The sequence below is a fragment of the Lepidochelys kempii genome, chromosome 11, assembly GCF_965140265.1.
Source record: "Lepidochelys kempii isolate rLepKem1 chromosome 11, rLepKem1.hap2, whole genome shotgun sequence".
In the NCBI taxonomy this organism is placed as follows: Eukaryota; Metazoa; Chordata; order Testudines; family Cheloniidae; genus Lepidochelys; species Lepidochelys kempii.
Window position 1 is genome coordinate 39,760,358 of NC_133266.1, and position 17,268 is coordinate 39,777,625.

Below are 17,268 nucleotides of genomic sequence, written 5' to 3' on the forward strand. Positions count from 1 at the left end.
TTTCAGGTAGTTGAAAGCAGCTAACAAATCCCCCCTCATTCTTCTCTTCTGCAGACTAAACAATCCCAGTTCCCTCAGCCTCTCCTCATAAGTCAGGTGTTCCAGACCCCTAATCATTTTTGTTGCCCTTCACTGGACTCTCTCCAATTTATCCACATCCTTCTTGTAGTGTGGGGCCCAAAACTGGACACAGTACTCCAGATGAGGCCTCACCAATGTCGAATAGAGGGGGACAATCACGTCCCTCGATCTGCTCGCTATGCCCCTACTTATACATCCCAAAATGCCATTGGCCTTCTTGGCAACAAGGGCACACTGCTGACTCATATCCAGCTTCTCGTCCACTGTCACCCCTAGGTCCTTTTCCGCAGAACCACTGCCTAGCCATTTGGGCCCCAGTCTGTAGCGGTGCATTGGGTTCTTCTGTCCTAAGTGCAGGACCCTGCACTTATCCTTATTGAACCTCATCAGATTTCTTTTGGCCCAATCTTCTAATTTGTCTAGGTCCCTCTGTGTCCTATCCCTGCCCTCCAGCGTATCTACCACTCCTCCTAGTTTAGTATCATCCGTAAATTTGCTGAGAGTGCAATCCACACCATCTTCCAGATCATTTATGAAGATATTGAACAAAACCGGCCCCAGGACCAACCCCTGGGGCACTCCACTTGACACCAGCTGCCAACTAGACATGGAGCCATAGTGGTGAGACACTGCTATGTACTTTTCTCTCTCTGATCTGGGACTGCTTCCTTAGTTTTCTGCAGAATTTATGTAAGGCCTTGCATGTTAGGATTTGCCAGTAGCTGGGTTTTTATGTTTACATAAAAGTGTGGGTTGAAGTATGTGTTCGGGCATAGCCATAGTAACATGTAGTTACTAGAAGTAACAAGTACATTACTATCTACTGTGGCCATCTATGAAACATCAAAAGTTTCATTTCTCATTATCAAAATTTATTTGTATGTTCATGAAAACTTTTGTCTAAGAAAAACAAAACACTTTAAAAGCAGATAGTTATACGTACCACCAACCAAATTCAGGGTATCATATATAACAGTGAGGTTGATTTCATAGCTCTAGGGACACAGTGTCCTCCAGGAGCACCAGAAACAGAGGATCCAATCTATTTTTTAAGTGATGGTACACTCATACTTCCATCCACCCAACACATACCCAAGATAGGAAGTTTTTCATTTTCCAACACAGAATTTATAATCATCTACTGCAGAAAATCAGCACTGACGTACATGGACTCCTACAGAGCCTGTGTGACAGGTACTGTTCTCAATTTCAGAACAGGAAGCACAGTTTGGGCTTTTCTATCCAGGTACTAGGGTTGCCAAGTCTCCAGGATTTAAAGATTAATCTTTAATGAAAGATTATGTCATGTGGTGAAATCTCCAGGAATTCGTCCAACCAGAATTGGCAACCATACCAGGTACTACTGCATAGGATAGCCAAAACCTGCCATTCTCCAAGAATCAGTAAGTTCCTTCTTGTTAATCCTGCTTCTTTATTTTAAGTATGCTTTCTTCTTCAGTTAACCAAATGTTCAGTGCATCTGAGTTCTACACATTGGACAGCCACCTAATGTCTAGAATTTTTGTCTTTAATAAAGGACACTGTTGTGCCATTGGTTTTTATGCAAAACATCAATGTCAGTTACTTCTTGAATTCAAAACAATGGCAAAATATGGCCCTAATGCTACAGCTTCACAGCAACCACACTTTTCACAGCATATGGCAACCATTAAAAATATTATTGATTAAAAACTCATCCATTTGTGGACTTTAACACTTTTGGAAGTGCTGAAACCATATATGTAGTTTCATTATAGACAAAACAGTAAACATAAAATTAAACTTTTGGTATCCTCTACCATTATAGAGGAGCTCACTTTACTCAGTTATGTAATATATAGAGTCACAGTTAATTCTAGATGCAAGTTTTATCTTACAATCGATTACCACACAAATTCAAATGCTGTAATAGGTATCAGTAATATATACTTGACTTAAGTCATTTGCTTTTTTGGGCTTTTTGGAGCTTTGATAAATACGTGAACAATACCGCAATAGAGCTGAATACAGTGTTACACCAACATAAAATTTCCACAAGTGCATCAAGATTTCACCATGTCTACAGGCATTACTTTCAGATGAGTGGGTTGCTTTAGACTCCCTCATAACTATTCTTTATGTCAGAACCGTGATGTAGCAAGTTTTAGATTTTCTGCATTTTCAGCTCTACATGCTCAATCCCTCATATGCCTTGTAAATTATATTATAACCATTATTTTTAGGTAAAATTACAGTCCATTTAAGGCAAGATAAATATAAAAAGAGAGAACACCTAATAAAAAGTTATAGTATATCCTGTTCAATTTTGGTGAAGGTGGTTTTTAAACTACATTAAACTACTATTTTAAGAATAAACATGCAAAATTAAAATCTAGTGGCTTACTGTGAATTGTCTTCATTGTTTATTCTTTTGAGTTCTCGTATGTGAAGATTTCTAACTCTTTCCAAACGTTCGAGTTCTGCTTGTATTTCGGCTTCTTCCTGCAAATGAAATGAATGAACTATAAAAGCTCAATTTACTCACTGTTTGAAAAGGATATTTTTACCCAGGCATCAATACTGGTAGTGATGGAGGAACATTACATTACAAAACGCTGCTGAACCAGAAAACTGAACTGCTTTTCTCTTAATACCTGAACAATTCATAGAGATAAGGTTTAAGCCAATTTCAAGGAATCCTTCTCTCCATGAAACCTATAAGTAATGGGATGTTCAGTTTTGTCCTGTACTGTGGGGATGCTACTCAAATCGAGTGGCAGCTGGTTTTGTACCTCAGCCAGGGAGAGAGATTATCTGGGTCTGAAATTGATGTATAATGTGGAAAAAAAAAAATTGAGATACGTGCAGTTTTAGAAAAGATGCTTTAAAATATTTTAAAGCTCAAGTGTGAAACAAAGCAAGACTAGGCAATAATATTCATAATAATCTAAATATTATTTAATTAAGCATTTGATCTGTAACACTGATCAAAGAATATTTTTGTAATTTCAGAGTTCTCCCGTTTATGTGTTATCGAGATCACAAATGCTGAATGTATGTTGTCAAAGACTTACGGTGGGATTTTCAAAGGCACCTAGGTGCATCAGGAGCAAAACCCCTAATTTAAGCACCTTTGAAAATCTCATCGGTACTCTCCATACTTGCCTATTCAAACATCCTTTAGTTACAATTAATTTATATCAGTGATACTCAGACGGAGGCTCACAAGCGGCTCTCTAATGTGTCTCTTTAATGCAGCTCTTTGCAGCACATGATATTAAAACACTGTGTGACTGGTTAATAACTTAGATTGGTTAATAATTAAATCAGGATGCTTTTACTATGTTATTAACAAATTAAGTTATCAATTTGCACTTTGTTATTAACTTATTTGCTTTGGGAATTTTATATATATATACACACACACAGACACACACACATTCATTGTTTCATACACACACACACACACACACGCTACAATGAATTCACACTATTGTGGCTCTCTTGAGTATCACTGATTTATATCCCGTAGTACAAGTACACAATTTAATGGTGCTTAACTTGCAGAAAGACAGATATTAATAACTGATGTTCTAGCATCAGTAAATATGCTTCCTACAAGTAGAAAATGAGTTTAACAAGTTTAAAATTTAACTGAAATATGAATTCATTGCACCAGCATCATCCTATTACTATGACTATTGCGCTGTCAATGGAATACACTCTTTATTAGCTTTCTTAGTGTTCCCATCCAGTAGTATTTTGCACACATCTCAGATTAAGAAAAGGAGTACTTGTGGCACCTTAGAGACTAACAAATTTATTTTTAAGGTGCCACAAGTACTCATTTTCTTTTTGCGAATACAGACTAACACGGCTGTGCCTCTGAAACATCTCAGATTAAGGTACTTCTAAACTATTTCTGAATAAGCACTGTGAACAGAAAGTTTAGAACTTTATTACTACTTTCAAAAAAAGGTAGATTCAAAAAATATTCTTCAGTATTTTTACATTTTTGTCCTAAAATGAAAACAAAAATCACACTGGTATGCACTCTACTCCACCTTTCACACATGTTGTAATGTCTAGCACAAGAGTTGGGTATGAACAAAGCTGTTATATTTAACACAGCCAAACTGGGAGTCAAGGATTTTGAGAATTTCTGAGCAGCAGTAAGAAGTGCTTTTAAAATGGGACTCCTTAAAAAAACAGGGAAATGATATCTGAAATCCTGTTTATGTTAATAGAGAATGAGCATCATAAAACCTGGAAATCAATACTGGCAGATAATGCACTATTCATTTTCAAAAAATAGGTGAACATGGGACATTAAAAGTACCAGCCTACAATTTTTTTTCTTTAAGATTGTGAAATGTTCATTACAGTTATTTAGCACAGTGTCTACATTATATTTTATCTACTGACATACTGCAGGGGTTCTCAAACTGGGGATCAGGACCCCTCAGGAGGTCATGAGGTTATTACATGGGCAGGGGCTGGGGGGGATTGGGAGTGGTCAGCCTCCACCCCAAACCGTGCGTTTCCTCCAGCATTTATAATGGTGTTAAATATATAAAAATGTGTTTTTAATTTATAAGGGGGGGTCACACTCAGAGGCTTGCTATGTGAAAGGGGTCACCAGTACAAAAGTTTGAGAACCACTGACATACTGTGTTCATAAGCCATACTGGGTCAGACCAAAGGTCCATCTAGCCAGTGTCCTGTCTTCCAACAGTGGCCAATGCCAGGTGCCCCAGAGGGAATGAACAGGTAATCATCAAGCGATCCATTCGCTGTCGCTCATTCCCAACTTCTGTCAAACAGAGGCTAGGGACACCATCCCTGCCCATCCTGGCTAATAACCATTGATGGATCTATCCTCCATGAATTTTCTAGTTCTTTTTTGAACCCTATAACAGTCTTGGCCTTCACAATATCCTCTGGCAAAGAGTTCCACAGGTTGACTGTGCGTTGTGTGAAGAAATATTTCCTTTTGTTTGTTTTAAACCTGCTGCCTATGAATTTCATTTGGTGACCCCTATTAACACCTCCTTTTTTACTTTCTCCACACAAGTCATGATTTTATAGACCTCTATCATATTCCCCCTTAGTCGTCTCTTTTCCAAGCTGAAAAGTCCCAGTCTTACTAATCTCTCCTCATACGGAAGCCACTCCATACCCCTAATCATTTTGTTGCCCTTTTCTGAACCTTTTCCAAACCCAATATATCTTTTTTGAGATGGGGCGACCACATCTGTACACAGTATTCAAGATGTGGGCGTACCATGGATTTATATAGAGGACACATGATACTTTTTGTCTTATTATCTATTCCTTTCTTAATGATTCCCAACATTCTGCTCTCTTTTTTGACTGCCGCTGCACATTGAGTGGATGTTTTCAGAAACCTAACCACAATGACTCCAAGATCTCTTTCTTGAGTGGTAACAGCTAATTTAGACCCCATCATTTTATATGTATAGTTGGGATGTTTTCCAATGTGCATAACTTTGCATTTATCAACATTACATTTCATTTGCCATTTTGTTGCCCAGTCACCGAGTTTTGAGAGATCCTTTTGTAGCTCTTTGCAGTCTTCCTGGGTCTTAACTATCTTGAGTAGTTTTGTATTATCTGAAAATTTCCCCACCTCACTGTTTACCCCTTTTTCCAGATCATTTATGAATGCTGAATAGGACTGGTCCCAGTATATACCCCTGGGGATCACCACTATTTACCTCTCTCTAGTCTGAAAACTGACCATTTATTCCTACACTTTGTTTCCTATCTTTTAGCCAGTTACCAGTCCATGAGAGGACCTTCCCTCTTATCCCATGACAGCTTACTTTGCTTAAGAGCCTTTGGTGAGAGACCTTGTCAAAGGTTTTCTGAAAATCTAAGTACACTATATCCACTGGATCCCCTTGTCCACATGCTTGTTGACCCTCTAAAAGAATTCTAGCAGATTGGGGAGGCATACTTTCCCTTTATAAAAACCATGTTGACTCTTCCCCAACAAATTATGTTCATCTATGTGTCTGACAATTTTGTTCTTTACTATAGTTTCAACCAGTTTGCCTGGTACTGAAGTCAGGCTTACTGGCCTGGAATTGTCCGGATCACCTCTGGAGCCCTTTTTAAAAATTTGTGTCACATTTAGCTATCTTCCAGTCATTTGGTACAGAAGCTGATTTAAATGGTAGGTTACAGACTACAGTTAGTAATTCTGCAATTTCACATTTGAGTTCCTTCAGAATTCTTGGGTGAATATCACTTCATAATTGTGACAATACAACGTGTGATTCTGCCAGATTACTGAGCACCATTGTTTCCACAGAGTTAGACTTGCATGAACTGGGGGGAGAGTTTCATAGATATTTAGGTCAGAAGGGACCATTATGATCATCTAGTCTGACCTCCTGCACAATGCAGGCCACAGAATTTCACCCACCACTCCTAAAAAAGACCTCACACCTATATCTGTGCTATTGAAGTCCTCAAATTGTAGTTTGAAGACCTCAAGGAGCAGAGAATCCTCCAGCAAGTGACCCGTGCCCCATGCTACAGAGGAAGGCGAAAAACCTCCAGGGCCTTCCAATCTGCCCTGGAGGAAAATTCCTTCCCGACCCCAAATATGGCGATCAGCTAAACCCTGAGCATATGGGCAAGATTCATCAGCCAGATACTACAGAAAATTCTTTCCCGGGTAACTTGGATCTTACCCCATCTAAAAACCCATCACAGGCCATTGGGCCTCTTTACCATGAATATTTAATTACCAAAACCATGTTATCCCATCATACCATCTCCTCCATAAACTTATCGAGTTTAATCTTAAAGCAAGATAGATCTTTTGCCCCCACTACTTCCCTCGGAAGGCTATTCCAAAACTTCACTCCTCTGATGGTTAGAAACCTTCGTCTAATTTCTAATCTAAATTTCCTAGTGGCCAGTTTATATCCATTTGTTCTTGTGTCCACATTGGTATTGAGTTTAAATAATTCCTCTCCCTCTCTGGTATTTATCCCTCTGATATATTTATAGAGAGCAATCATATCTCCCCTCAACCTTCTTTTAGTTAGGCTAAACAAGCCAAGCTCCCTGAGTCTCCTTTCATAAGACAAGTTTTCCATTCCTCGGATCATCCTAGTAGCCCTTCTCTGTACCTGTTCCAGTTTGAATTCATCCTTCTTAAACATGGGAGACCAGAACTGCACACAGTATTCCAGGTGAGGTCTCACCAGTGCCTTATATAACGGTACTAAAACCTCCTTATCCCTACTGGAAATACCTCTCCTGATGCATCCCAAGACGACATTAGCTTTTTTCACAGCCATATCACATTGGCAGCTCATAGTCAACCTATGATCAACCAATACTCCAAGGTCCTTTTCCTCCTCCGTTACTTCTAGTTGATGCGTCCCTAGCTTATAACTAAAATTCTTGTTATTAATCCCTAAATGCATGACCTTACACTTCTCACTATTAAATTTCATCCTATTCCTATTACTCCAGTTTACAAGGTCATCCAGATCCTCCTGTAGGGTATCCCTGTCCTTCTCTAAATTAGCAATACCTCCCAGCTTTGTATCATCTGCAAACTTTATTAGCACACTCCCACTTTTTGTGCCCAGGTCAGTAATAAAAAGATTAAATAAGATTGGTCCCAAAACTGATCCTTGAGGAACTCCACTGGTAACCTCCCTCCAACTTGACAGTTCACCTTTCAGTAGGACCCGTTGTAGTCTCCCCTTTAACCAATTCCCTATCCACCTTTCAATTTTCCTATTGATGCCCATCTTATCCAATTTAACTAATAATTCCCCATGTGGCACAGTATCAAACGCCTTACTAAAATCTAAATAAATTAGATCCACTGCGTTTCCTTTATCTAAAAAATCTGTTACTCTCTCAAAGAAGGAAATCAGGTTGGTTTGGCACGATCTACCTTTTGTAAAACCATGTTGTATTTTGTCCCATTTACCATTGACTTCAATGTCCTTAACTACCTTCTCCTTCAAAATTTTTTCCAAGACCTTGCATACTACAGATGTCAAACTAACAGGCCTATAATTACTTGGATCACTTTTTTTCCCTTTCTTAAAAATAGGAACTATGTTAGCAATTCTCCAATCATATGGTACAACCCCTGAATTTACAGATTCATTAAAAATTCTTGCTAATGGGCTTGCAATTTCTTGTGCCAATTCTTTTAATATTCTTGGATGAAGATTATCTGGGCCCCCCGATTTAGCCCCATTAAGCTGTTTGAGTTTCGCTTCTACCTCAGATATGGTGATGTCTACCTCCATATCCTCATTCCCATTTATCATGCTACCATTATCCCTAAGATCCTCTTTAGTCTTATTAAAGACTGAGGCAAAGTATTTGTTTAGATATTGGGCCATGCCTAGATTATCCTTGACCTCCACTCCATCCTCAGTTTTTAGCGGTCCCACTTCTTCTTTCTTTGTTTTTTTCCTATTTATATGACTATAGAACCTTTTACTATTGGTTTTAATTCCCTTTGCAAGGTCCAACTCTACTTGACTTTTAGCCTGTCTCACTTTATCCCTACATATTCTGACCTCAATAAGGTAGCTTTCCTTACTGATCCCTCCCTTCTTCCACTCCCTATATGCTTTCTGCTTTTTCTTAATTACCTCTCTAAGATGCTTGCTCATCCAGCTTGGTCTACAACTCCTGCCTATGAATTTTTTCCCCTTTCTTGGGATGCAGGCTTCCGATAGCTTCTGCAGCTTTAATTTAAAATAATCCCAGGCCTCCTCTACCTTTAAACCCATAAATTCTTCAGTCCAATCCACTTCCCTAACTAATTTCCTTAATTTTTGAAAGTCAGCCCTTTTGAAATCAAAAACCCTAGTTGCAGATTTATTTTTGTTAATCCTTCCATTCAGTTTGAACTGAATTAGCTCATGATCACTTGAGCCAAGATTATCCCCTACAACCATTTCCTCTATGAGATCCTCATTACTCGCCAAGACCAGATCTAAAATGGCATCCCCTCTAGTCGGTTCAGCAACTACTTGTTGAAGGAATCCATCAGCTATCGCATCTAGGAAAATCTGAGCCCTATTATTATTACTAGCACTCATCCTCCAGTCTATATCTGGGAAGTTAAAGTCTCCCATGATCACACAGTTTCCATTAGTATTTACTTTATTAAAAACATTAAAAAGGGCTCTATCCATATCCAAATTAGATCCCGGTGGTCTATAGCACACCCCAAGCACTATCCTAGGGGAGGCTCTAATAGTTTTCTTCCCCAATTTAATTATTGCCCAGACAGACTCAGTCATATCCATTTCATCGCTTCTTATTTCTTTACATTCTATCTCATCATTGATATACAGTGCTACTCCACCACCTTTACCTTTATTTCGGTCTTTCCTAAACAGCACATACCCTTCAATACCTGTAGCCCAGTCATGACTACTATTCCACCAGGTCTCTGTTATACCTATAATATCTGGTTTCACTTCCTGCACCAGTAACTCTAGTTCCTCCATTTTGTTACCTAGGCTCCTTGCATTAGTGTACAAACATCTTAATTTTTGCTGTTTGGCCTCACTCACATTCTGTACCCTATTAGGCATGGTTATTTTACTACCAGTATAACCTATTAGACTTGTATCTACACTGCCCTTCCTCCTACCTACAGCTGTATCCACTCTTACTTCATTTTCTTTCCACTCTATGCTAAATTCTGGCGTGGAGATTACCTGGACATCTCCCAACCATCTCCCCCAAATTCCTAGTTTAAAGCTCTCTTAATCAGTTGTGCCAGCCTCCATCCTAGAAGTCTATTTCCTTCCCTACTCAGATGAAGTCCATCCCGAGAGAACTGTCCTCTATCCATGAATGCCTCCCAATGGCCATACATCCCAAAGCCCTCCTTATAGCACCACTGCCTAAGCCATCTATTGATAGTCATAATCTTGTCACACCTTTGTTGCCCTTCTCTAGGAACAGGCAAAATCCCACTAAAGATCACCTGAGCCTCAATTTCCTTAAGCGTCCTCCCCAGCCTAACATAGTCTCCCTTAATACTTTCCAGTGAGAATCTAGCCGTATCATTTGTTCCCACATGAAGGATAATTAGGGGATTCTTTCCCGCTCCCTTTAGAATCCTTTTTAACCTCAGGTCTACATCCCGTATCTTAGCACCTGGAAGACAGCACACCCTCCTATTTTCTGGATCAGCTCTGGTTACAGGCCTATCTATTCTTCTCAATAAAGAGTCCCCAATCACATAGACCTGCCTTTTCCTAGTGACGGTGCTATTCTCCAGTCTATCCCCTGTTCCCTCTGGCTGCAAGTTTTTTCCATTCCCATTCTCCCTTGTAATCCTTTTTAACCCATCCTGTATCCTCCTGGGGCTCATATTTGGTGTAATCTCCATTAACTCTTCCCCTTTTCCTATAGGACTAACCGCTCTTCTCTTCTTCCTTGCCCTGTCACCTTCAGTGACTACCTGCTGAGCCCCTTCTTCATTTTCCAACTCTGCAAACCTATTCTGAAGCTCTATTTCTCCTTCACTAGCCCGTCTTTTCCTCTGCCTAGTTCTTTTAGTCACATGCTTCCACTGACCACTTTCCTCACCCAGTCTCCCCTCAAAATTCCCTAGTCCTGCTTCCATCTGCAAGTCTGAGCTTTTCCCTTCAGATACCTCATGTCTTTGCTCCATAATCTGCTCAAACCCCTTCCTAAACTCTACCAGACTTTCCACCTGCATCTCCAAACCTCTGATCTTTTCCTCCATCAGCTCTATCAGACGGCATTTCATGCAGACAAAACTCTTACCAGGTGCCCCCTCCAGGATCATGTACATACCACAGCTTCCACATCCAGTCATCTTCATTGTGTCATCTGCTACATGGGTCACTCCCACTGCCACCTCTGAATCTGTCATAGCCTTCCCACCTAAATCCTGTTAATCTGGGAAACACAAACCACACCAAAACACCACCACCCACAGCAAAACCAAACCCCACACAAGCACCACAAGACAAACTCCGCTTTCAAACTCCCACTCAAACTCCCCTGTTTACAGCTCTGTTTGCTAGCTCCTGTGCTGCTGCAGCTGTCTGTGCTGCTGCCTGACTGGCTGCTACCTTTATAGGACCCCTAGTCAGTGAAGCCCCGCCCCCTAATCAGGGCTCAGCTTCTCTTCCAGCACAAAGCCCCTACAAGCCTCTACACATACAAATACTACCAATACAAAGCCAAACAAACACAAATACCTTCTCCTCCAACAGAACTCCCACTCAAACTCCCCTGTTTACAGAGTTGACAGCCTTGCCTCAGTGGAATGACCCACGAAGGGAACAGAATACCTCTCTTTGCAACTACAAGCTTATAATGTGAAACATTAGAATAAATTTATTGGTAAATTGGTCTACGCTTGTTCAACAGAAAATGTCAGAGACAATGTTTTCATATTTTCCCTGTACTGTTTGTTAGTTTTCCACTCTAGATAGTTCTGCTTAGAAAGTTTAAATTAATTGGAACGTAATTTAGAAAGAATGGATAATACCTTACTTCTAGAATAACTGCCTCTCTGGTTAACCTTTATAATTACAAAGCGGACTGGAAATCAATCCATACACAAAAGCAAGTAATTATGGAATTACTCTAAGATGATACCCGCTAAGAAAAATTACCCCCTAGGAAAGAAGTATTACCTATACTGCATAATTGACTCAAATCTATGTTGTTGCTATCTGGAATATAAATTAAATGAATATATCTCCAACAGTCTTAAGACACAGATCAATCAAAAGACTGCCAATGGAATCAAGAATCCCTCCCCATCACAGACAGGACAAAAAACTATCTGCAAGATAAATTTTCAATGATAAGAAGGACCAAATCCCCAATTTTCAGCAGTTGGACTAGTGCAAGGTACCTCTTCTGCTGGCAAAACTAAGTGGAGTATTGGTTTTTCCTAGTATACAATACTATTTGCATTTTCCTGTTTGTATGTTAACAAGCCATTTTTTTCATATTTAGCTTCACCCTGGCAGCTCTCAGGTGAATATCCTGAAATGATATGCAGCTTCTCATAAGCCATTAGTCTTCTATAAAGAATTTGACACACACCCATTCTTAAAAAAACCCTATTTGTCTCTTCTTGCCAGTGTTATTCTCAGAGACTACGGGGAGGGGGGATCCTGTTTGCCTCTTTTGGAGTTCTGTTCATATATTATGCAACTCAGTGGTTCTCAAAATGTGGTTCATTAGACCAGTGTTAGGCCAAAGAGAATTGGCTGGTCTCACAGTTTCCAGATGTTACTTCAGACACTAAGGTTTTGAATACCTGTAAACAAGGAAGAACCAGCTATGTAAAAACATAAGAACAAGAGCCATGAGGATCTAGCAGGAGAGACATTTCTTGAGGAGCTGGGAAACAAGAGGACCATTTGTAAGCACCACACCCAGGGGAGCAAAGAAAGGAGCAACATGAAAGCATTTAGAGAGTGAAGGGAAGGAGGACCAGGCAGCAAAGAACCAGATGGAGAAGGCATGCAGATGGAAATAAGGAAGAGTTATGGTGGCAGAGAAACACATATCTAGGGAACACTAGGAGATGAGAAGAACCAATAAAAGTGAAGATAAAATGAAAAGCAAAAAGGAGACTGATTATTTTTTCTAAAAAAGGACATCTAGCACATTATAGAGTTACAAATAAATATTTTTCTAATATTACTTTTTACAGACAGACAGACACACACACACTTATTCTGCCACTGATTAATTTAGCTGTATTTTTAAACTGAGCCATTAGTGAACATGGACATATACTTACTTATATATAGAATTCAAATGTACAAAATGTAAATATAATAATGTATATATAAAATCAATGCAAAGAAAAGTCTAGAAACCTTGAGTTTGGTGTGAAAAATAAAATCTGAAAATCTACTTTTTTTTTTTTTGTTTTAAACTGTAAGTTCCACTTTGGTGATTTTGACGATATCCTTGACTTACAATTAATTTTAATATGAAGTAAATTGAGAAATTTTAGTGAAACTTCAAAATGTCTACCTGCAAGGAAAACGATCAGTAGACACATATACATTGGATTTAAGCTTTCATTTTAGTTCTCCTGTGTTGCTGCATTAGCTTCAAACTACCAGACCAGGTATATTACTCGATTCTAAAACGAAACACAGAATTATTTACAAGTAAAATAGTTTGTAATTTTTAAGCATATGCTTAGCTTTTCCCATTTGAATGGTCCCTCTGTTTAACAAAGGAACTGCTCACATGAGTAAAGTTAGGCATGTGTGTAAACCTTTGTAGCAGTGGGGCCTTAAATGCTTTTTAAACAATCTATCTAAAACTACTCAACTGTTGCTGAGTCACTGACTGACAAAAAGCATTTCCTCCCCAGAATGAAGTCTAAAAACATGCCTCCTCCAAGAACAGTAAGTGCTTCCAATTTGCTTTTTAACCACAAGAACAAAGTCAAATACATTTATGCTGATTAATTAAAACTAAATATATTTTCTTCTATTTTTCAAGAAAAATGTTTAAGAAACAAATAAAAAAGTAACCATGCCAAGACAGAAATGAATGTCAAAAAAACAGTGATATTGGAAAATGTAGATCAGACACCCAGATCAGAGAGACCATTAACGGTACTCTGCCAAGGAGGAATGAATAATAACTAAGCCTGAATTTTTGTGTTTAATGACTCCACTAATCAAATTATATGGGAATTTTCAAAGGGGATATGTATTTTAACATTTTAAAACCCCCCTTTCCTTCCTTTGTGACACCCTCTTTGCATTTCCTGTCTGATTGAAGCTATTCCAGAATGTGACATAAATATCAAAACTGTCATTGCAACCTAGTTTATCCATGGTATTTATGTTACAAAATGTTACAGCATTCTCAGATCTTTACTGAGTCAAAAAGTATCATGAGGATTCACAGAGAGCTTCAACTTTAGTCACAATATGACAGATATCATTTCCATTTTCAAATGATAAATACAACTGAAAATAAATGGTTTGTAAAACTTATTTCTGTGCTGAATGCCCCTGACAACTTGCTTAGTCAAGATATTCAGCAAAGATATTTGACCTTAAATCAATTTTCATTTTTACTTTAAAACACATTGTTAAAGGAACGGCTGAATTCACGAATTATTCTAACAGAGGAAGTTCATAACAAGAATAAAGCATATCAGCGCACCTGGAATTATGGAAAGGATATTGCCAACACAAAATATTTACTTCCACAGCATTGTTTCCTCTGTACACAATACAAACTTGACAGATTGCAACATTCAGAGGTGTGACACTAGAGCACACAAAGCATCGTAACACCAAATCAGTTAGCATAATCTGGGCTTAAACATTTTTAAACAAAAGAGAAATTCTTAATCTTCCTTCAGGCTGAAATGTGGCAATTCTGGACACAAAGACAGCCAGAGGGGAGAGACAAGAAATTTTATTTGCACAAATAGAACACTGCCTGGTTACCAACTATCTTGCTATTTCCATTCTAATTTTTTCACATTAACTATTCTAATTGTAGTATGTGTATAACATTCTTTGCTAGGGCTACGATTCTGTCACAGAGGTCACAGATTCCATGACTTTCCAGGACTTCTGTGACTTCTTCTGGGGCAAGGCTAGAGCAGCTGTCAGCCCCGAGGAAAACACACTGGGAACAGCTGGGGGGAATGGTGCCAAAACAACTGATCAGTAGCAGTCTCCAGGGCCGCTGGAGCAGCGGCTGGGTTTGGGTCAACCCCCATGGGGCTGCAGCTGCAGCAGGGGGCTGAAGTAGCTACAAGCCCCAGCAGTGCTCTGTTTGTTGTCCTTCCCCGCTCCCCCCTCTCGGGTATTTTTAGTAAAAGTCAGGGACAAGTCTTAGGCTTCTGTGAAACTGTGTTTATTGCCCACAACCTGTCCCTGATTTTTACTAAAAATACGCATGAGGGAATTGTAGCCTTATTCACTGCATCTTGCATTGAAACTAAGAACTGGAGTAATATGCCCTTTTCCTAAGCAGAGATCAGAAATGTGATTTAGTGGAAGGGACAACGAGGTATGGAGCATCTCACTGCAGGAAGCTGAGTCCCCTCAATTCCCAGTGACCTCATCTGTGGGGCCTACAGAAAGATAACAGTAGTATTTCGTATATTGATATTTCATATTTAATGTATTGTTACATAGCTGATAAAATGTATATGCAGCAAATACCATTAATGCCAAACAAAGATTAAAAGTTGCCCTGTCCATACCAGTCTCATTTGATAAGCTCTACCCATTGAGTCAACCTTCCTTCACTCAGTGACCAGAAAACAATAATATCCCTACATTATAGAATCATAGAACTGGAAGGGACCTCGAGAGGTCATCTAGTCCAGTCCCCGGCACTCAAGGCAGGACTAAGTATTATCTAGACCATCCCTGACAGGTGTTTGTCCAACCTGCTCTTAAAAATCCCCAATGATGGAGATTCCACAACTTCCCTAGGCAATTTATTCCAGTGCTTAACAACTCTGACACTTAGAAAGTTTTTCCTAATGTCCAACCTAAACCACCCTGGCTGCAATTTCAGCCCCTTGCTTCTTGTCCTATCCTCAGAGGTTAAGAAGAAAAATATTTCTCCCTCCTCCTTGTAACAACCTTTTATGTACTTGAAAACTATTATCATGTCTCCTCTCAGTCTTCTCTTCTTCAGACTACAGAAACCCAATTTTTTCAACCTTCCCTCACAGGTCATGTTTTCTAGACCTTTAGTCATTTTTGTTGCTCTTCTCTGGACTTTCTCCAACTTATCCACATCTTTCCAGAACTGGACACAATACTCCAATTGAGACCTAATCAGCACAGAGTAGAACGGAAGAATTACTTCTTGTGTCTTACTTACAATACTCCTGCTAATACATCCCAGAACGATGCTTGCTTTTTTTGCAACAGCATTACACTGTTGACTCATATTTAGCTTGTGATCCACTCTGACCCCCAGATCCCTTTCCGCAGTACTCCATCCTAGGCAGTCACTTCCCATTTCATATGTGTGTAACTCATTGTTCCTCCTTCAAGTGGAGTACTTTCCATTTGTCCTTATTGAATATCATCCCATTTACTTCACACCACTTCTCCAGATCATTTTGAATTTTAATCCTATCCTCCAAAGCACTTGCAACCCCTCCCAGCTTCGTATCGTCCACAAACTTTGTAAGTGTACTCTGTATCCCATTATCTAAATTATTTATGAAGATATTGAACAGAACTGGACCTAGAACCAATCCCTGCAGGACCCCACTCATTATGCCCTTCCAACATGACTGTGAACCACTTATAACTACTTTCTGGGAACGATTTTCCAACCAGTTACGCATCCACCATATAGTAGCTCCATCTAGGTCGTATTTCCCGAGTTTGTTTATGAGAAGGTAATGCGAGACAGCATCAAAAGCCTTACTGAAGTCAAGATACACCACATCTTCCACTTCCTCCCCACCCCCAAGGCGTGTTACCCTGTCAAAGAAAGCTATCAGGTTGGTTTGACATGATTTGTTCTTGACAAATCCATGCTGACTGTTATTTATCACCTTATTATCTTCTAGGTATTTGTAAATTGCTTGCTTCATTATTTGCATTGATCCAAGAGGTCAGTGCAGACTGATACAATGTACTCAGTACTTCATGAAGCTAAGCATGCTGTCTCTCCAATACTCCAGAATATGCCACATTAGGGAACAGGAAGGAATAAAGTCATTATTCAGCATATACAGAACTCTTCATTGCTTACTGGTAATCAATTTTGTAAGACAGCTCTAACAAGCTCTTTTTACACTGTGACAGTATTAGTTTTTGCACTTTGATGCATAGCAGCAAAAATCACAGAGCAAATGACTACACATACCTTTTTAAGATGTCCTAATCTAAGTTTGAAAATTTCTTCCTGTTCATGATATTCTGCTAGAGTCAATCTGCAAAAATAATAATATACAGTTATAGATTTTACTATCTTATAAAAGATACAGAAATATTCATATTTTAATGTATTTGTCAAACAACAATAAATAGCATTCTTTATTTACCATTTATAACTACCAACACAACATCACATTTAAAATTGTGTCTGGATTTTTTTTTTTTTTAAATAATATGTCATTCCATTATTTATAGAAATTATCTGGTACTCTGAAACATTAAT

At 39.0% G+C, this 17,268-nt stretch overlaps 1 protein-coding gene across 4 annotated transcripts in view; it reads right to left on the reverse strand.

The window, feature by feature from the left end:
- TLK1 (tousled like kinase 1) overlaps window positions 1-17,268 on the reverse strand; it is a 136,169-nt gene that overhangs the window by 25,534 nt on the left and 93,367 nt on the right. For all 4 annotated transcript variants that reach the window (XM_073305809.1, XM_073305808.1, XM_073305811.1 and 1 more), the window contains 2 exons: window positions 16,975-17,041; window positions 2,465-2,562 (listed from right to left, as the gene is read on the reverse strand). In XM_073305809.1, the coding sequence (XP_073161910.1) occupies window positions 2,465-2,562; window positions 16,975-17,041 (165 nt within the window). The remainder of the gene's footprint in view (window positions 1-2,464; window positions 2,563-16,974; window positions 17,042-17,268) is intronic.